The sequence below is a fragment of the Dermochelys coriacea genome, chromosome 3, assembly GCF_009764565.3.
Source record: "Dermochelys coriacea isolate rDerCor1 chromosome 3, rDerCor1.pri.v4, whole genome shotgun sequence".
In the NCBI taxonomy this organism is placed as follows: Eukaryota; Metazoa; Chordata; order Testudines; family Dermochelyidae; genus Dermochelys; species Dermochelys coriacea.
The window spans coordinates 209482727-209503695 of record NC_050070.1 but is presented as its reverse complement, the minus strand read 5'-3'; the positions used below and the strand labels follow the sequence as shown (position 1 = coordinate 209503695).

At 43.7% G+C, this 20969-nt stretch overlaps 1 protein-coding gene across 17 annotated transcripts in view; it reads right to left on the bottom strand.

Moving 5' to 3' along the window:
• ANAPC1 (anaphase promoting complex subunit 1) overlaps nucleotides 1-20969 on the bottom strand; it is a 71474-nt gene that overhangs the window by 36587 nt on the left and 13918 nt on the right. For 7 of the 17 annotated variants that reach the window (XR_006280518.1, XR_006280516.1, XR_006280517.1 and 4 more), the window contains 14 exons: nucleotides 18572-18750; nucleotides 17369-17589; nucleotides 14700-14909; nucleotides 11100-11195; nucleotides 10515-10605; nucleotides 10346-10411; nucleotides 9258-9395; nucleotides 7201-7341; nucleotides 6761-6821; nucleotides 5957-6144; nucleotides 4988-5062; nucleotides 3106-3371; nucleotides 1771-1862; nucleotides 397-545 (listed from right to left, as the gene is read on the bottom strand). Coding sequence is in view for 5 of the 17 variants with exons in the window: in XM_038395125.2 (XP_038251053.1) it covers nucleotides 397-545; nucleotides 1771-1862; nucleotides 3106-3371; nucleotides 4988-5062; nucleotides 5957-6144; nucleotides 6761-6821; nucleotides 7201-7341; nucleotides 9258-9395; nucleotides 10346-10411; nucleotides 10515-10605; nucleotides 11100-11195; nucleotides 14700-14909; nucleotides 17369-17589; nucleotides 18572-18750 (1973 nt within the window). In the remaining 12 variants the exon portion in view is untranslated. Of the gene's footprint in view, nucleotides 1-396; nucleotides 546-1770; nucleotides 1863-3105; nucleotides 3372-4987; nucleotides 5063-5956; nucleotides 6145-6760; nucleotides 6822-7200; nucleotides 7342-9257; nucleotides 9396-10345; nucleotides 10412-10514; nucleotides 10606-11099; nucleotides 11196-14699; nucleotides 14910-17368; nucleotides 17590-18571; nucleotides 18751-20310; nucleotides 20516-20969 lie in introns of those variants that run through there. The other 10 variants (XR_006280522.1, XR_006280520.1, XM_038395128.2 and 7 more) reach the window with 6 other exon arrangements.

Genomic DNA, 20969 nt, shown 5'->3' with positions numbered 1-20969 from the left:
CTCCTGCAGCTCAGATCTCTCCAGCCTCACTCCGCAGAAGCTTTGCACTTAAAAATACAAGAAACATAAAACAGACCAAATAAAGATAAGCAAGGAGGAGAAACTGGGGATTTTTCCCATTTGCTAACTGCATCGTTTAACACTTCTATGTTTTATTAACCTAACTTTTGAGATTAAATTGTATTCTTGGTTATGGATTTGGATCCCAATCCTCAAAACATTTATGTACATGCTTAGCTTTCCACACCTGAGTGGCCCCATTAGTCAGTGGAACTATTCACACATGCATACAACTAAGCACTTGGAGGCAAGCATTTGCAGCATCAGCACCTTACTGGTGACATGCCAGTATAAAATCTGTGGTCACTACATGCGCTTTCTTCCTACAGTACCTACCAGCACGACTAGTTTGCTCCTTTCACAGATTCCTGGTAAGTAAGGATAAGGCAGGGCTCCTTCTCCCTTCAGACAGGAACTCAGCCACTGAAAGATACTGGGAGGCTCAGCAGAAAAAAACGAGGGATGGTGCATGAAACCTGTTTGGGCTTAATCAGATTAACAGTAACTGTACTGAGCACATGGAAAACAGACACCGAGATTGCTCCACTATCCCCAAAGTACAGACCAAACCCTACAGTATATTGCTATTATTTTTTTAAGTAAGCAGGTGTAGTATGTTGAACATTTCCCCAAACAATTCAATGTATATAACCTCCAGACAGATGGAGGTCTGCAAAAGAACCTTAACATTTCAAGTATAAGACAACAATGAACCTTTCAACAAACAATGTTATCTATCGATCCAAGGATCCCAAGAAATCTGACTGATTCTCAAACTGCATTGCTTAAAAATCCCTGTAATGCAAGCAGCTTATATTAACCTGCTTTGGTAAGAGAGAACAATCTAGTTTGACTTCTTTTGCCTTTCCTGTTTGCAAACACTTGGTTAGAAGTTTCAAAAGCCTCTTCTTGACTGGTGTTATTGGAGGCCTTTGAATTGACCAGAGGCAGCAGCATCTTTTGCGTAACTGCCTCCTGCATTTCATTTGCATTCCTGTGGGTGCAAGGGTGGACAACCAGAATTGCAAAAATCTAGGCCCTCATTTACCATTTTTTTAAAATTTCCAGATTTAAAAAAAACACGAACATAAACATAACATAGTTCTTGTGAAAAGTGGATTGCCACCCCGACAGATTGTAGGCATGTCGCCGCAGAACGTGGCAGCAGGACGGGTCCTGCGCAGCCCACTCCTGAAAGGACAATTTATAGGGATGAGAAGGTAATTCAGTCCCAAGCCTTTGAGCCCTCTGCTAGACCACAAGGGTGCCAGCCAGTGTCCGTAGTGGCAAAGCTCTGGTGATATGGTCCATTGGCCACTGGACTGAAATCGTCAGTCATCAACTGGTTGTAATTTCAACTCACTACCATGCTGAGGCAGGCAGAAATACTGAAACCTGGGGCTGTGAAGGCACCAACACAACAAACATCAGTAGTGAGCAAACAAGATTAAAAAAAAAAAAATCAGAATATTTGGATTGATATTTACCTCATATCTATCTCCAGTCCCTCTAACAAATCAGAACAAAATACAACAGCAAGGCACTTGACAAGCACTGGAAAACTGAAATGCTCTGTTTTTGCATTATATGAGTAATGTCACTTTCAGTTGTGGTAAGAACGGTTACCAGAAGTAATTGTACAGTGTACAGAGACACTTCGCTCATCGAGTCATTTACATGTGAATCCTCAGTAATCACCCTGAAACTCACCTTGATCGATTATGCATGTCTGCCTGGAGGTCTTTACAAGTGCAGGATACTCTCTGTAGTAATAATCTATATACGCTTCTAATTTTAAGTCCCTAAAGTGAAAGAGATGAGAAAAGGCAGCTAGAAGATGAAAAACATTGCTTGTGCCTCTGATTTATGAATTTCAACTATTGAGTGTTTTCTTGTTGAACATGTCTGGGATGAGTAGGCTGGGCATGAGGAGCAATGTGCTGTCTTTCCTTTCCTATCTAACCATTCCCCTGACACACATCTCCCCTTCCCCCACACACCAAATTGGGATTTTAGGCTTTTCTGAATGAGATTCTGTGGCCATGGGCTGCTCTTCCCCACAATCTTCACCACCAAAACTAATCTCAGTGACCTAACTCCTCTGTCCCTGCAGCTTATGCTAAATATTACTGGCAATTAGTTGTTAAGGCCAAACACACTGGGCTTGGCTCTCTATACAAAATACAGACAGACAGTTTTTCCCCTGTAGGATTTGTTGGGTTGTGGGATGAGCTTGGACTATTTTTTGGATTGCAGACCAACGACATTTGAGAACCATTAATCTAGAGAGAAGAATGGTCTAAACACAGAACTGGAATTCAAGAACCTCTGAGTTTCATCCTGGTTGTGAGATGGACCCCCTTCTGGGGCTTTCGACAAGTCATTTAAGAACTCTTCCTCAGTTTCCCCCATTCTGTAAAATGGGACTAATGGGGTGTATCTGACTGCTAGCTCTAAGAGGCATTCACTACAGCTAAACATTTTTTGACCCAGGAAGTTCTTGGACAAGGACACACTTTCTCTGCTTGCTGAAATTTGTGAAGTTTGCTTATTAAGAAGAAAGTTTAAGGGTGACTTGATCACAGTCCATAAGTACCTACAAGGGGAACAAATATTTAATAATGGGCTCTTCAATTTAGCAGAAAGATATAATACCCTCCAATGGCTGGAAGTTCAAGCAAGACAAATTCACAACGGAAATAAGGCACCAATTTTTAATGGTGAGAGTAATTAACCATTGGCACAATTTATCAAGGGTTGTGGTAGATGCTGCATCACTGAAAAGTTTTACCTCAAGATTGGATGTTTTTCCTGAAAGCTCTGCTCTAGTAATTGCTCTGGGGCAGTTCTCTGGCCTGTGTTATGCAGGAGGTCAGACTAGATGATCATAGTGGTCCCTTCTGGCCTTGGAATCTATGAATTTATGTTCCACTTTAAAGCTTATTCACAAATTCACTCTCAAAAATAAGGTATGCATGTCATAAAGAGACACTGTGCAATATATGTCAGCTTGAGTTCATTTCTGTGACTTATTACTGGAGGTACCTTGCCAGCTGAACAAGCAGTACAACAAGTGAACGAATGCCTTCTCCCATCAGGCTGTTCAATTTGAGCTCTTCATAGATCAGATGAAGCACAAAGAAAATAGCAGGAATGTGGGTGAAGAGAAGAGTTGAGGAATCCAAGCTGAGGCTGGGTGAAAAGTCATCTTTTGGAAATGAGGTTTCCAATGGATCCAACCGCAAGGCTCTGGCCAGAGGGTGAGACTCAAGGTTTCTATGGTAGTCTGAATTGAGCAGATACTCCCAGTCCTTAGACAAACAAAGAGAGAATGATGTATAGGTCCCTAAATATATCCTCTCTCTCCAAGAGAGTCCTGAACTACGTGATTGATTTCACTGGATATTGGCAGGGGTGGGGGGGACTCATGTAAAATACATCAATTTACAACAGAACTGTTCAAAGTGACATGATCTATAGCAAACATGAATGAACCTCATGAACACGCCAAGCTACTTGGCAGAGAGACGCACACGTAATTCCGAATTGTTGAAGAGACTGGCAATTCTCCCAGTGAGCTGGGACCTACTGACCACCCAGCCCTTAGTCATTTCTGCGATTAATTACAAAAGCTACTAACAGTTCTCAGGCTCTATCATCAAAAATCCACTAGCTGCTACATTCTCTGCACCATACAGTACATCATGATGTAATGCTGCAAAAAGTAGAACAGCATGCAAGGCGCTACTATCCACCCTGAAAAGTCTGTCCAAAGACAATAATCGGAAAAACCCAGATCTCAGCGTCTGGATTCTCTCTCTTCCCTATTCCAACATTTGGTTATTTTAATTAACAGATCTAGAGTAATCAGATTCCTCCCGCCCCCCAACAGTACCAGTCTTGATGTCTCATTTGTCCCACTTTCTTCCGCATTGTCCCTAGATATGGACCATGCTTCCTGAGCTGGTCCACAAAACTACTCCCTTCTATTTTAAACTCCTCTTGAAGGTCCACTTCTCCTGTAGACCTATGATAAACTTGCCAATTATGCCTTCTGCCAATAAAATAAAATAAAATAAAATAAAATACAGCGTCTTTGCTCCACCACACTCTGCACAAGCCTTTACTAACTGCTTATCTTACTGACATGGCATCATCCTTTGCTGCCTATCCCCTCAGCTGCCTTATCACATCACTCATGGTGTCAAAGGTCACTCAATTAGGTCCGTGATCCTGCAGTTTGTACTATGCAGGCAGAACATTGTACCCACGTGGACCCTCACTGAAATAATTAGGACTTTATCCAAAGGCATAGAACATGTTACAGGATTGAGGCCTTAGTTTGTACGCTCCTTGGCATGGTTTTCCTTCTGTGCTGGAAGGTGCCCAGGACATCTTTGGCTGATGATTAAATAATAATAAAGCAGCTGAGGCGTTAGGCCGTAAAGAACTTTTGCTTCTGTTTCGGCAGAAACTAGCCACTTCAGCCTGAACTCTTTACCAAAATCCACAACAATACATGCAGTTAATGAGCTGGGGAATTTTATACTGCTGGCTTGTTAAAATGTACTGAGCAGACAGGGATGGGATAGACTATGAGTAACAGAACAGCGCATCTTGGGAAGTTTTCACATGTGCTTGGGAGCAATATTTGGGCTTGCTGCTGGAATGAAGTATGAATCAAATATGAACTACTACTTATATGTTGGTACGTCTGAGATGATTCACCCTAGTCATGGACACACTGTGTTAGACACTGCACAGACAGCTGATGACGGTGCTTCCTCCAAAAACTTACAATCCCATGCAAACCCCAGTTGAAAGTAGCCAGAGTTTGCTTCCTCTGATCTGCCTACATTTTAAAGGTATGATCTTTTATTCAATTGGTAACCTGTTATTTTTAGTAAATGCTGACTCCATCTCTTACTTCATCTGATCCTGTCTCAGAAGGTCTAGCCTTCTTGGGAGCAATGACAGGGGAAAGGGATCCTTCAAAATCAAGCTGCAAGAAATAAAAGGGCAAAATTAACTATTGTAAAACCCCTGAAATTACATACATGAATCACCAACAAGAACTAAAGGTGAAATGTAATGTCTGCCCAAAATTAAGTATTATTTCTTGGCATAGCATTAAAAATTACATCCTTTACTTTTCCATAAAATCACGTTCAACAAAGAAGGGAGGCCAATTATCTATGTACAGAAGTCACAAGTGAATTTGGTTTGCGATTTCATATTCTGACTGGCTAATATTTAGTGTTTTGGAAGGAAAGAGAAATGCTGATATTAGTGCTGGGCGAATACTGCAAATGCATGTCAGTGGTGCATGCCCCTGGAGTTTGCTTTCCGTAAACATACTAGCAAATGTATGTTCTGGCAGGAAGGTCCACTGACACAGAAAGCTAGAGGAATGCTCCAAAGTATTACAAGTATCTGCACTGCAAATCCTGTTTTTAAAGATATATGCGTCCACTTGGAGAACGGAACTATGAAGTGTCACCTGTGTGTTCTATCAAAACAGCATGAATATTAACTATTCACAACTGAGAATGATCACTGTTTGAAAGCAGCAGTATCAGTGGTGAAAGGGAGCCTATGATCCTCATAAACAATTGTTTATATGTGACTAGGTATTAGCATGATGGGCACAAAATAAAAGTCACAGACACTAAATACAGTAAGAATGTGTATCTGTTTTTAAAAAAAGGTACATTTGGAAAAGTTCATTTTATAATTCAGAGATGCCTTGTTTAAAATAGGTTAAGGCTTGCCTGCTGCTGAACTGAATGTATTTGGATAAACATCTTGAACTTTGTGAAATTATTAATTATGCAAACAATTAACTAATGCTAATATAAGCCTAGAAAACAAACTACAAAGTTGTGAGTTTACTTACATTACGTGTCCATGCCAATCTGTCAGTATTGTAACCCATCATATTCATGAGGCAGGTTACAAATAAACTCCACTCGGAGTGATAACTTGGTCCTCCGGGAGCATTGTAAGCATTATACCACTTGACAAGCATTTGTACCGCGATCTCTTTGGGCAGGATAGACTTAATTCCTTGTAAACATCTTTTCACTGTTTTGGGGGGAAAAGAAAATGTTTATACTATTTTGTCACATCCATACTTGTAGAATGGAGCCATGTCCATGACTCCACAATTACTGTTGTAAACTCATTTCGAGCCCTACTTTTGGCCCTCTGATAAAACTGTCAAAAAAAAAAAAAAAAAAAAAAAAAAACCCACACACAGTTCAGCTCCCCCCACCTGTTGGCCTGAAAATTCCCATGCATAATCTCAAACCAAAGGAAAACTTGCTTCAAACTGGAAAGAAATCAGCCACTGTTCAGTTTTAGACACTTGAAATGTAATTCTAAAAATTTTTTTTGCAACATGTCCCTTTTTACCCACTCCTAAAGCTGTGTTAACAGATCAAATTTTTCATGCTTTTACTCCTTAAATAACAGTGCACACACTTCTTTTAGGCCAGTTTGTCCCCAATTGACCAGAGAATACTACTGGTTCTGAATCAGTGAACCTACAGAGCATAGCTAGATATAGGTCAGCAAGTCTGTAGCTGTTCACATGAACTTACAGCATTAGGTGCTGCATCATCAGGGCTCAAATACTAAACTTCACAGCTGTATAATGAACTGTGCAGTTGTGCTTTATGGGTTGGATTCTGTTCCTTACCTAGCTCTGAGGTGGCGATTTCAGGAATGGTAATCCTAACCATCGAGCTATTGCTGAGTTCCTGTTAAAAAAAAATAAATAAATAAAACTGAAGTCAAATTGTGAGGTGCATCTTCAGATAAAACCAAGATCACAGTCCATCTATACAGGAAGCTTTGTACATTAAACTTATCCATAACACAGAGCTTTTTACTAAGCTTGAGACTTTCAAAGTCTGTGGGAGAGACCTGTTGGGCTTATAGGTACTCGAATTCCTGTAAGTGATAAGAGGTAATTTTCCTAAAAAGGACATTCTATAAGGTATGGATATGCACTGAGCATGTGGAAGTGCAACATCTGTGAGTCAGAAGCTCTTTGGAGAGCTTACTACATGGGAGAAACCAGAGCTCATTATACTTGGCTCGCCCTGTTTCAGAAACAATCCAAGGGAAAACACCTACCAGAGTTACTCTGTTGTGAACATGGTCTCGTACAGAGTGAATGAAAGTTCCAAGTTGTTGGAAAGTACAATCATCAATGTAAGAGGAGTCATGAAGTTTGGAAGAATCCCTCAACTCTGGAACTGGAGACAATAGAACTCCCTGCAAAGTGATAAAACAATAGTTAAAAGCTGAAATTGTGGGTGGGTGAGTTAACAAGTCTGGGCTCTGCATATTCTGAAACCAATCCTCATCCTTCAATTTTAGGGTTTCCAGTAAGATACTAATAACTAGGTGTGACGCTAGCAGACCAAGGCCAGCTCATGCCAAAGTCCCCATGTCTCACTTGAACACTGACTAACACATAGCTGGAATCTGTCTGGCTCACCTGTGTGTTAGAATTGTTTAAAACAGATATTAAAATTATATGAATGTGTGTAGTGTTCAGATTCTATTGAATGCTTGTGAGCTGCTGCTATAATCTCACTTATAACATCTGTATCCCATATTGTAAGGTAATATTTAAGTGAGCCTCTCTGACTCTGTAAATGTCCAGGCAGAAGAGAGACATTAATTAGTGTGAAAGGCTGATCTTCAAAAGAAGGTGTTATATACTTCCCAACAGGAAAAATCCATTGACACTAGATGGACTATTGTGGGATGTTAAAGAGAGCAAAAGATATTTGTTGTGGATTATAGAGGCTTCTATTAAATTAAAATCTTAAGCTTCAAAAGGTATTTGTGTATCTATCTTTACCCTGTAAATCTCTAAAGTCCTTTTCCTATTTAATAAATCTGTACATAGTTTACTATAGGATTGGCTATAAGCATTGACTTCGATGCGAGATCTGCAGTGCAATTGACCTGGGGTTGGTGACTGGTCCTTTGGGATTGGGAGTAACCTGAATGCTGTGATCCTTGGCACAAGGGACCATCTAACACACAGGTAGGCTCACTTGGATGGCAAGTCAGATCGAAGTACTCAAGAGAACCGTGTGTGACTCCATGTTAAGGCTATTATAGTGCCTGAGGAGTCTATGCTTTTTAATTGGCTGGTGAAATCTAAGAACAGAACTCACAGCCAATTTGGGGTTTGTGCCCTGCTTCCTAGAGTGGGCGCTCATGCTTCTAAATCACTGCAGGTTGCGTGACACTAGGTTTTGAGAGAGACATGAGTTTTAAATGACATTGTAAGCTACTGAAAGAGAGTCATGCCACATCCCTCGTCTCCTGCACAACTACCACACAACACTCATCTCCATTTTGATCAATTTACACTGACACACATCCGCAGTGACAAGCTGAATGTGGCGGAGGAGTAAGGGACCACATGAGTGAAGCAAGCACACTGAGGAGTGAGGCTAGCAGAGTTAGGTGTCAAGGGTAAAGGACGAAAGTGGGGTTTGAGCTGCAGGAGATGGATGGCAGAAGATGAGCAGCAAGAAGTCCCTCTGTGACAAGCTGTCAGAGATTTGTCAGAACAGAGATTTTCTCTGACACACCACGAGAGGTTCAGCCCAGTGGCTCTTCTCTCTTCCCCCACAAGAATAAAACCCATTTCCTCCCCATGCTCTCAGGGGGCAGGTGATTTGGCAGGGGGCTTCAGTAGGTTGCGGCTATAGGGCGAGGGGCTGGGGGAGTAAGTGGAGTTTGAGCTGGGGGGATTGAGTGGGAGAAGCACAATCACAGGCTCGATCTCCCTGTTCTCACAACATCCCCATTCCCTCCCCAGCAGCACTCACAGCCCACCTCATACCCAGCCTGTGGCCCTGTCTAGACTACAGAGTTCCTTCCTTTGCCTAGCTCTGTCGGTCAGGGGTGTGGAGAGATCTGATCCCTGACCAACAGAGCTAAGGTGGCAGAGGCCCTAGTGCAGACGCAGTTATGTCAGCAGAACTGCACTGTTACGGGTATGGCTTGTTTCGTTGGAGGGGGCAGGGAGATGCAGGGAATGAGCTATACCCAAAAACGTGTAATGGGGCCTAGTCCAGCAGAAAACAGACTCAGGCGCTCAGCGACATCATGGCTTTTGAAAGCCTATAACAAACTTATTCAGTAAAACTGTTTGCTTCTCTCACCTCCTCTAAGGGCCCTAGGTGCTTATTCAAAGGCTTGGAAGGAGTATTCAGGCTATCCAGAGGGGTGCTCGGCCGAGGCATTTGGTTCGACATTGTCAATGATGGTGCTGGCAGGCCAGGAATAAAAACCTTCCCTACCTTTTTATGAAAAGAAATGGTTAGTTTTAACATGCAAACTCCTCTAACGCACATAGGTCAATGGCAGTAGCAGCAGCAATTATTAATACTTCAAAGAAAAAGGTTAAGAAAATTGGGTATATGGTGAAATTCAAACAAACATCAATAGATAAGTCTAAAGTTGTCCCATTTTAACTCCTTTTTCCCCAAGCTTTGACACATTACAGTATTTTCCAGTACTACTTCTATACATTTCCACATGCTTGCATCATTGCTGCACATTTAAGTCAACTTAAAGTTAGGACAGTTTCAATTTAAAAAGTCTACTTTTAAATGGTATAAAAAGATCTAGAAAAATCTGGTTTACAGTTTCCAAACATAAAGCAAAAAGCATATTATGTCTTTCGTAACTTAAAAATAGCTAACCCTATTTTAACTATAAAAGTGCAAAAAAGAAAGTATAACATAACAAGTCTTTTGCAAAGTAATAAGTTTTGATATTTAAAACCCATTGACACCTCATGAGAGACTGAAAGCTTTTAGCTTTGGAGAACTTCTGCTTATTTCTGATATTTTTAGGATTCTCTTTGTTCTTAATAACTCAAAAGCTGGACATGCAAAACCTCACATCAAGCAACATTATCTCCAAACCTAATGCTTTTCAAATTATTCTGTGGTGTCAGTAACTCAAGAGCAACATTTCCAGCACTGCAAAAGGCAAATCAGACAGCAACTCCTGCTTTTGATTAGATTTGATCCGAGGACCTGCCCACCTCCCCAGGAAGTTGATGTCAGAAGTCTCCTAAAATGGTCTAAAGCAGTAATGGCTGTAGCAGCTTACTACATATCAAACACACTTGACATGACACTAGTAACAGAAGTTACAATAGCCCTGTTGTGACATAGGAAATTTCAAACGTGTTTATCTTGGGGTACTAAGAATTTTAACTTGACTACATGATGGTACGTACCCGAACCACTCCAGTATACAGCACTAAGTTTCCATTGCCTTCCAGAACCAGCAATGTGTCAATGCTCTATAAATACCAAACAGTGCATTAAAACATCTCATATTTGAGTAAACACTATATTTAGACACTGAAAGTACATCAAGGTTCTATATTTAATGCACACACTTACCTCTACAGGGGCTGCGTCCTTTGCCTGTATATTTGTAACAGAACCAAAGATCAACTGTGACTTATCGTTACTCTCTTGAAACTTTACACAGCTAAATATTTGGGAGGGGGGGAAAAAAAAAGATTCAGCCAAAAACATTATATACCAGAAACTCTCTATGTGGTGTTATGAAAGAGGGAGGGGATATTAAAACAGTGATGTATGGGAACTAATTTTCACAGTGGTATCATTCCCTCCTTTTTAAACACAAGATAACACTGTTTCTACAGAATCTCTAATATGAGGAATGCTGGTTTTTCTCCTGCTAATTAACATCATTCAAAGTAATAATCTTTGTTAAATTACCGAGAATACTTCTAAGGGTCTAGGGTAGGAAAAGCAAGCATACCACTGGAAGTACAATGAATTCTTTTTTAATCTTATTTTTATTTAAATGCCCAAACTTGTGTATGCTATAGTTGCAAACATTCATGTGACAGAGAGAAACATACACCACATTAATGTAACAGATTTCACTATCCCATATCTAGCTAGTTTATTTATTCAGCAATTCATAGGTACCCAGAAAAACCCACACATGCTTACCGCAACTGGAGCTGGGATTCCACTAAAAAGCACAAGAACTTTTGTCCACAAAGGTCAGTTGTAATAAACACTTTTGAGGCTTGGGAATTCTTCTCTCTGTCAATATTGAAACAAGAGGCAGTGATCAGCATAGTGCTTTGGCTCACTGCTCTAGGATCAGTGGAAGAGTGTTACTGAAGAGAATATTAGGCACAGCAAGCTGAGACACATGGTTGGACATCAGCCGAACAGTGGACTGGACGGCCAGAGTTTGCCCACCCCAATGTTTGTCACTATTCTAGAAATTAGCATTCCTAGATCCCAACCTGCATGCTCCCTAGTTTTAGGCACTCAGGGCACAGGCTTTACAAGCCAACCCTAGTGTCAGATTTGTTTTATCCTTACTTTCCTGTTTGATTCCAAATGTTACTGCTCTACTTAGGTTTGTACCTTTGGGTCATATTTTCTCAAAGGCAGCTGTCCCCCACCGAAAGCCTGCAGCATCTGCATGAAGTCCTCTTTGAAGTGAACAGCACCACTTTCAATCACTTAATAGTATTAGAATTTGTATAGTGACCTCAACAGTAGCATTGGCATTTGGCGTCAAGCTGGCTAAAGGAATTTAGTATACGATCATAATGAATGATAGTGCTGATTTCAAAGGGAGGAAAGTTGCCTGGTCAGGGTTGCTTTTGTGTAAAGTTTTCACCTATTATAATATATAATAGCTGCTGCTACGGTACCCTTGCAAATGCCCAGCTGAGTCCCTGGTGATACTAGCACTGATCACTTCTCATGCAGGCTGGAATAAGCTCCCAGCCACCAGCTGGGCACATGTGCACCACCACAAACTGTCGATGAACGTCATCCCTCCTAACTGGTGCTGATGGCAAAGGCAATAAGATCCATACACCGATTTTGCTCAAGCAGAAACTGGCCCTGCACTGCCTCTCTTGCAAAAGCTGTGGTCCAGCCCTCTAGAACAGGGGCGGGCAAACTTTTTGGCCCGAGGGCCACATCGGGTTTCCGAAATTGTATGGAGGGACGGTTAGGGGAGGCTATGCCTCCCCAAACAGCCAGGCGTGGCACAGCCCCCACTCCCATCCAACCCTCCCTGCTTCTCGTCCCCTGATGCCCCCCCGGGACCCCTGCCTCACCCAACCCCCCCTGTTCCCTGATGGCCCCCCCAGGACCCCTGCCCCCTCCACACACACACCCCGCTCTCTGTCCCCTAACTGCCCCCTGCCGTCCCATCCAACCCGTGCTCTCATTCCTGACTGCCCCCCCCGGGACCCTTGCCCCAATTCAATCCCTCTGTTCCCAGCTATCTGACCGCCCTGACCCCTATCCACACCCCTAACCCCAACCCCGAACTCCCCTGCCCTCTATCTAACCCCCCCCCCCGCTCCCTGCCCCCTTACCGCGCTGCCTGGAGCACGGTGGCTGGTGGCCTGGCTGCACCAGGACAGATAGGTGTGCAGCACAGAGCACTGAGTCAGGCCGGGCTCTGCAGCTGTGCTGCCCCAGGAGCTCACAGTGAGCTGAGGCCGTGTGTGTGTGTGTGCGCACGCATGGGAGGGATGCGGCGCTAGCCTCCCGGGCCAGGAGCTCCAGGGTCGGGCAGGAGGGTCCTGCGGGCTGTAGTTTGCCCACCTCTGCTCTAGAACCACATGATCTCCTCAGACAGAAAGGCAGAAAGCTTCAGCCCATGGCTTGGCATTGGCTGCAATGTTATCAACATTGGTAGTATCTCCACTTTGGACAGCTCACTCGGTATTCTGCCAAGTACAACGGCAGCAGCACTCAAAGCCACTCATGATGCTCCTGTGATTTTAGCTACTTTCTTTATTTAGCATCTTCACTAATGCTCTAGGAGAAAAAGAGCATGCTAATTAAATTCACAGATGATACTGAGAGGTGCTGTAAACACCAGAGACAGGAAAATAATAAGAACTTGCCAAGAGACTACAATTATGGTCAGGTACTAACAAAATGACATCAATTTATCACTGAGGCATGACTGCCAATAGGAAAGACTAGCTCGCACTCGACCCAATTGTAACCAAACTCTCTTGGATAGGTTGCGAGCCGCAGGGATCTGAAACCAGGTCTCTATTTCCCCATGCAGGAGACAGTCATGCCTTCAGATCCAGAGCTCTTGTTTTACTGCTGATAACTCAGCCAGGCTGTCCTGTTACCAGTGGTGGTGCAGAGAGAGATTTCAGCTGCAGCACATCTCAAGCACTTGGGATGAGCTTCCCAGCCGGGGGAGCATGTACCTCACATTTACACAGCTTGGTTCTCTGTCCCCAGTCTAGTGGCTGGATCAGATAGTGATCAATGAGCCAGCTACAGCTTTTGTGCTAACAGATCTGACTCTGAGCTGAAAGACAGAGGCTCATGTGTTTAGGTTCCAGGTTCAATCCCTTTGGCTGATGACCCATCCATGAGCATTTGCATTATACAACCACCATTACCCTTAAGGACCAAAAAACTAAGGTCAAGACGTTCCACCCACCACATCAGATGGAGCCGAGACTCAAGAGTAGGAACCCTAGCGGACACTATCTGTGGAAACTAACGTTCTTCTACCCCAATTACCGTATATTCAAGATCTACTGTGCCACTCCCATGCACATAGGAATTTACTCATAATTGGGAGGAAATGCAGCGGCTATTTAACAGCACACAACAGCTTGGGAGAAAAGTGAAGAATATTTCATCCCCTTGAAACAGGAAGAAGAATTTAGATAGGCAGAATGTAATTACCCAAATAGGAGTTTGGCTAAGACATTGCGGTTAATATGATAACTTGTTTAAAAGAGCCATGGGACCTTTAATGTCTCCAGATGGTAAAGATACAGTTTGATATCTCATCAAAAATATAGCATCTTCAAAAATAGAGTGCCCCATATCCCATGCCAATGCATTGGTTCAAATACTGACCTCCTGGGAAGAGTGATACCTACTGAACCACCCACACCACTTCTGCAGCACACTGGTACTTGAAGATCTCACATCAAATCAGCAATCAGCCTGCTCAGCTCATGAGATCCAGTGGGACAATAATCCAGTTTAGAAGGTTACAGGATATAGAGGTTAACATATTGAAAAGTGCCCAGTCCCATTTTCAAAAGTGAGCTGGGCACTTGGGGTAGGTCTATACTTGCAATTACACATCTGTGGCTGGCCAATGTCAGCCGACTCTGGCTTGCAGGGCTCAGGCTAAGGGGCTGTTTAATTGTGCTGTAGACATTTGGGCTCGGGCAATGTCTACACCGCGGTTAAACAGCCCCTTAGCCTGAGTCCTGTGAGCCGGAGTCAGCTGACACACGCAAGCCCTGAGTTTTTAATTGCAGTGTAGATGTGTCTTGGGAGCCAGACTTTCACAGAGTCTTAGTCTCCGAAGTAGTTTTTGACAGAGGGACTTAGACACTTTTGAAAAGGTTACCCAACAATACTAAACGATCCTTCGTTATGAAACATTATGGTGTACTCAGTAGTACACACACCTGCTGCGAGAGGCAACGGCTTGCAAAAAGTTTGTACTGAGGACCATTTCACTTTAGTCTTTGTCAGTGGAAATGCAGGTTTACTTAACCCAAATATAAGCTTCCAAACCTCATGGTCATAATGGTCTCTGTCCACAGATGGTCTATGCACAGCTCTGGAACAATTGGCTCAGTTTCTGGAGCAAGGAAGGAGTCACTGGAAGCACTGTTTGGAGAATGGCTCGCACTGTGCCTCCGTGGCGACTGGGTGTTACTGGAGAAGTTGAATCTCTGCACTCCAGAGAAAGATTGCACCCCTAAGGCAGGAGAGTGAGAACGGCTGCAAAGACGGACAAGGGCCATTACTGAAAACAGATCATAAAGTCAGGCACACTGAGGTGTGGCAGCAGAACCTTTTTCCACAAAGGGAGCCAGGGAGCTCACACACTAGCACAGAATTTTCTCACAGTTGCTAATTCAATACCAGCCCATTTGCTCAAAGGAACACACCAACCCTCCAAATACTTCACTAAATACTTCTGGCAGAGGCTTCAAAAGGAGGGGGAAAATTTAAAAACACCACACTCCGTAATGCACAATCTGGTTTCTGAAAACCTATCCCCAGCCTGCCCAGTATGAATATTACCGATTATAAATGTGGTTGTGTTTATGCTAAAAGCTCTGTCTTGAGCTATGCTGCAAGTGGAGAGCCTTACCTCCATGCACAGGACTTATCTAAAGTGCAAGTGGATGAGTCTTGAAGGAAATAAAGCTCTCTGGGGCTTTCCGAGGGAGACGTAAGAAAGTGGGTAACAAGACAGTAAAGCGCACAGAGGATGTTGAGCTTTTGCTCCAGAAAGAAGCTGCAGAATGGCTGCTGAAGGCCATTGGTGGGCATGGAGAGGATGGAATGACCTAATCATCATTCTATGTTTCTAAAATACCTCACGATCCCTACCAAGGCCCACAGGGCACTGTGCGAGATATTTAAACACAATACAACTAGTTTTAAGAAGTCAGCATAAACTCAAAAGAAACACAACTGATTGAGGGGAAGGGAAGGAGATCAACCATGTGAAGAGGGTTAAAAAAGACACTGCAGGGAAGTTAGAGATGAGAACCACTGATGGGCAAGATAAAAACGTATGAAAAAAGTTGAGGCAGTTGCACACAAAAAACGAGAGAGAGAGAAAGAAATCGACCAGTGATATGGGAGGAGCAAATTCCATACCTTGGACTAACTTCAGCAAAGGTGCCCCGCTGTACTGCAACAGCAGGATCTCAAAGTGGAGGGCAGCGTGGAAGCTTTGTGCTCACAGGGATGTGCATTGAAGGAGAAGGTTGCGATTGTAGATGGGGTCTACACCTTTACAGTACAGTTCTACTCTAAAAAAGCAACTATGTTTAAATGGCACCTTCATATTCAGCTAACTACATGTGTCAGGTCTGCTGACTTAGTGATAAAAAAAATATGGCTTTGCTGCTTTTTACTCCTCAAAATCCTGTAGAGCCAACACAACCGAGAGTAAGTTGCATTTGATTCCAATCTGCAACCCAGAGTTGTTTACTCAACTCTATTCAGTGACACATGTGTAGCCCACTGAAGGCAAGGGGGTTGCAAGGAAGGACCAAACTTGGTCTGCAGAACACTTATTACTGGTGATGATGCACATAATGGAAAGAACCCAGCTTGATTCAAAGAGCAGACTGAGTGTGCAGGGCTGGCCAGCAGTCCAACATCAAGAGGAGGTTTTTCACTTGTTTTTTTAAATAGGGTGGGCTGTGCCCTTTTAAAGGCAAGAGCAGCAAAAATATACCATATTTATAGGCAAATATCACCAGTAATCTGGCTGGGGGAGACACTACCCAGAGAATAAAATTCTAACTACCCTAATTTTGACATTTGTTTTTATCCTTTGTGAAACCCTCCCTGTTAACAGGAGATATTCCAGCATGTGGCAGCACAAACACCAGGGGCCTATGCAGCATACCGACGGCGGCAGGGTGCAACGCATACCGATGCCAGAAATCACCCAACATAGATACAGTTATGTTTCTTACATGGGTCAGTATTGTCAATTCACACTTAACCTCCTTTCAGCTTGTTCCATAAAGTAAAGCCAGTCATTTAATTATCCCTTGAAGCCAGAACCTTTATTTGCAATGGCTGACAATTTGGGATAATTTTATCCCAATGGTAAAGATAAAAACATGTCAAGAACTATAAAATAAGACTTGACAATCAGCAGAACATGGGGAGAAAGCAGCGGACATCTGAACTTTGACTGGAAGAGCTGCCACGCTGCCCTGTCTACAGCATGGTGCTGTGGCCAGCTTTCTCACTGAGTTAATCAGACACCATTGCAATGATCAGCTGGAAAAATCAACAGAAAAAGGAGTGTTCAGGAGTCAAGAAGACTGTCTCCCACGCCTCAGTACTGCCCTGCATATGAATTTCAATACCTGCTCCGCGGCAGCGCAGGTGAGAGGGTGGATAGCCAGTGGCACTGGGACTCAGGAGACCGGTACTCTGCTCCCAGCTACACCACAGATTCTCTTTCTGACCTGGGACAAGTCACTTGGTCTCTCTCTGCCCCAGCCCCCCAGCTATAACATGGAGATAATAGCATTGCCCTATCTCACAGGGACACTGTGAGAAACAATACATGGAAGACTGAGAGGCACTTAGACACTGATAACGGAGGCCAAGTAATGTTGTATTGAGTCTATTGCTCACCCCGCATCAGATGTGCTCATCTTTTACACTACTAGTTAACACACAATCCAGTTAGCACCCACCTAAGAGCTGCCATGTTGGATATGGAAGGGGAGCGGGAGTGCACGCTGGGTGACGACAACGACCTACTCTGGCTGTGAAGAGAGGAATAATTCTGGAAAGGGGAAGCCAGGGGCGAGTCTCCTTTCGAGAGACTCCTGAGGTGGGCGGTCAAAGAGCTGCTGGTGGCCACATGTTGCGGCGTCCCCACCTGCTCAGAGAACTTTAGGACTGTGTTCTGCTCCTGGAAGAGACAAAAGAAGCTGTACGTCATAAGGAACGTGAGTGGGTCATAGCAGCCCAAGTGCCCTGGGGTCACTAACCAGCTGTTTACTTAGCCAGCGCAACTAAAGTTAGATGTCACACACTCAGACGCATTTGCTGCTAGACTTCTCAATCCTGTAATCTAGTCAGTAATGCTGCAGCAGATTCTGAAGATACTATCATTCTCCAGGGACACAGTCCTTTCAGTCAAGCCCTAAGCCTTATGCAGTAGCCCCACAGAATGGTGGGGAGGTCGTCTGCCTTTCCCCTAGGACTCCTGCATGGAGCAGGGAGAGGGAGACAGTAAGCAGCAAGGCTAGGTAGATTCTCCCTTTATTGGCTTTAAAAAAAAAAATGAAGAAAATAAGGCAGGAAAGGTACAACAGGGCCACTAGACCGACAGTGGAAGAAGCAGAAGGGCCATGGGGTAACCTCCTGGGACCCCTGCCCGTGGCCTAGAGAGAAGCAGGTGGGGGTGAAGGAAGGAAGGTTAGGGGTCAGCACTCCCTGCCTCCCTTCATCTGTGTCTCTTTCCCACAAGTTTTCCACCTGGCTCTTAATGACAGACAGTTGTTTGTTGCCTTTGTTTTAAATGACAGCTGTTTGAAAGTGCTGAAAAGTTTGGCAGATCTTCAGTCAGCAGATTGCCAGGATGACAGCCAAAGGGGCATGATGACAAACGTCGTTTCTCACCCTCATTTATGTGGCAGGTATATCTATGCCCACCCAGACACCCCCAGAAACAGCCACCATTGCTTAAGGTATTTAAACATCAACGAGTGTTTGGGAAACCCAGCATCCTTAATTCTGGAATGGAGAGATAATTGAAAGAGAAATTGCTCCTCAGAAATTCCATTGTTTTAATCAGTTTAACACTATCCATTATACGGACTGGATTGTAGATATTATGCATTTTCATACACACACAAACTTCCATCTTTAAGTCAGCAATTATTTCTTACCTCTGGTTTTACTCTACGAAGGGCCCAGACAGCATGCAAACTCTGAACGGTGTCATAGGTCATCACAATGGAAGGCTCCTCATTGAGGAACACAATGCGCAGTGTGTAATCAGCAACATACTGTACTCTAGCCGAGCCAAACACACCTGCTAGAGAAGTAGCGCTCAGGTTAACCCCATCTAAATCAGAAGGACAGTTTCTATAATAGTGTTATTAATTACACAAAGCTACCATTTCATGTCCCATTTCTGTTGCAACTTTGGTTCTTCCTATATAGATTCCCACTCTGGGAGCGTTTGGCAGTTAAGAGTATATAGCTATGCAGTCAGACCCAATGGAAAAAGCCACAGTTTGTTGTACCCAAGTCGTTTCAAAGTAGTGTAAATAAGAGGCATTACCACCTAATGGCTAAGGCACTGGCCTGGGACTCAGGAGACCTGGGTTCTATCTAGCCGGGAACACAATCCAAAGGCTAGAAGTTGAAGCTAGACAAATTTAGATTGGAAATAAGGCATACATTTGTAAGTGTAACAATTAGCCATTGGAACAGCTTTACCAAGGGCAGTGGTGCATTCGCCAATGCTGACAATTTTTAAATCAAGATTGGATGCTTTTCTAAAAGCTCTGCTCTAGGAATTGCTCCGGGGCAGGTCTCTGACCTGTGTTATACAGGAGGTCAGACCAGATGATGACAATGGTCTTTCTGGCCTTGGAATCTATTAATCTATTCCCAATCTGTCAATGATTTGCTGGGTGACCTTGGACATGTCCCCACTCTCTTCCTCGGTTTCCCCTTCCGTTAAACAGGGATAATGATGCTGACTTCCTTTGTAGAGTACTTTGAGATATACAGCTGAAAAGCACATCACTATATCTGCATGGGGTTCCTGGCCCTCCCCAGTGCTGGGGTTTTGCTACTGGCCCATCCCTTTCCTGCCCCCTCCCTTTGTGTGGGACACAGCTCACTCTGGCCTCTAGCTGTTACCATGAAAGATGGTGCTATGAATGGGAGGCATCTCCTCCTACACCCCCACTGTCCAGCCTGGAATAGAGGAGAGGGAATAGGCTGGGGCTGCAACTTCAAATGGGAGTTGAATGTTGGAATGACAGGCACCCCCTGCCGCACTTTTCTCCCTACCACCAACCTCCCACACCCCCAACTCTGACAACTTCCTCCTGGCCTGAACCCCCTGCAAACCCATTTCCCCTCCCTACCAACAATCCATGCCCCGGGCCCCTTGCTGTAACCCCACACCCCTCTCCCTTTACTCATTTGCTCTTCTATCCCCTAATTCCCCTTCTACTCCACTCCAACCCACACACATCCCCATAATTTTCCTCACTGCTACAATGCCCTATATTCTCTAGCTCTGCACCGAAAAAACGTACGAGACTCTGGAAACATTAAGAGCAGCTCAGATTAGGCACCCCTTGACCAAGCGGCCCCATGATTTACTTGCTTTTGATCATGCTCAGTTCCATTGTTCAGAATGAATACATCATCCGAACCGCTTACTAGAGTCTTCCATCTTCCCTCTATTTAATTAATGCTGATTTCCTTAATAATACTGCTAGTGTATAATCCAAGTCTGCATGTGGATTTTAGAGCACTTTTAAAATATCACTTTTAAACCTGAGGGAAAAAACGTCCAAAAGGAGCCTCTGCAGAGTGCAGGCAAAGCAAGGAACATGCACAACACACATTCCTGGAAAGCTGCCCAGGGTAGGCCAGAACTCACAGTGCATGGCTGCTCAGGGATGTCTAAGGCATGGACAAACTGGGCACTTGTCCAGGACCCCCTGCAGAAAGGGAGCCCCGGCAGTGATGTGTTTAAAAATAAAATGATCTAGTCTTGACACACATTGAACCCCATGTGCTTCAGGAAACTGAACTTTCAGATGTCATTCATGACTTTGTGCCCACAAATCCAAACAGTGATGTTTCTAAAGCAGCCAAACACATGTAAAACTATTTCTATTACCATTATGTTGTGGTTTTTAAGGCAAGAATTCCTGTTTATTTCCTACCGTAATATGGTGGAGGCCCTATTCTGATGGCCCCATGGGTGCCCAAATCACCCCAAATTTAGACCACTAACCCACCCCATGCCCCCCAAGAGGACTTGCAGATTTCAAGGCAATCCAAGTAAGCATGTGGATTTTAAAGCACTTAGAATAGTCAACCTTTGAACAACAAGCAAAACTCAATCTTAACTATAGCTACAACTCCGCTATAATTTCAAGAAGGATGTAGTTAGCATGGGGAGTCAGCTGCAATGTGCATATCATGACTCCAGACCCAGTAACATGCGGGTCAATCACCACAGCTCAATGACAGCAACGTTTCAAATGTAACCAAGCAAGATATCAATTCTCTTTCCTTTATAGAATCCCTCCT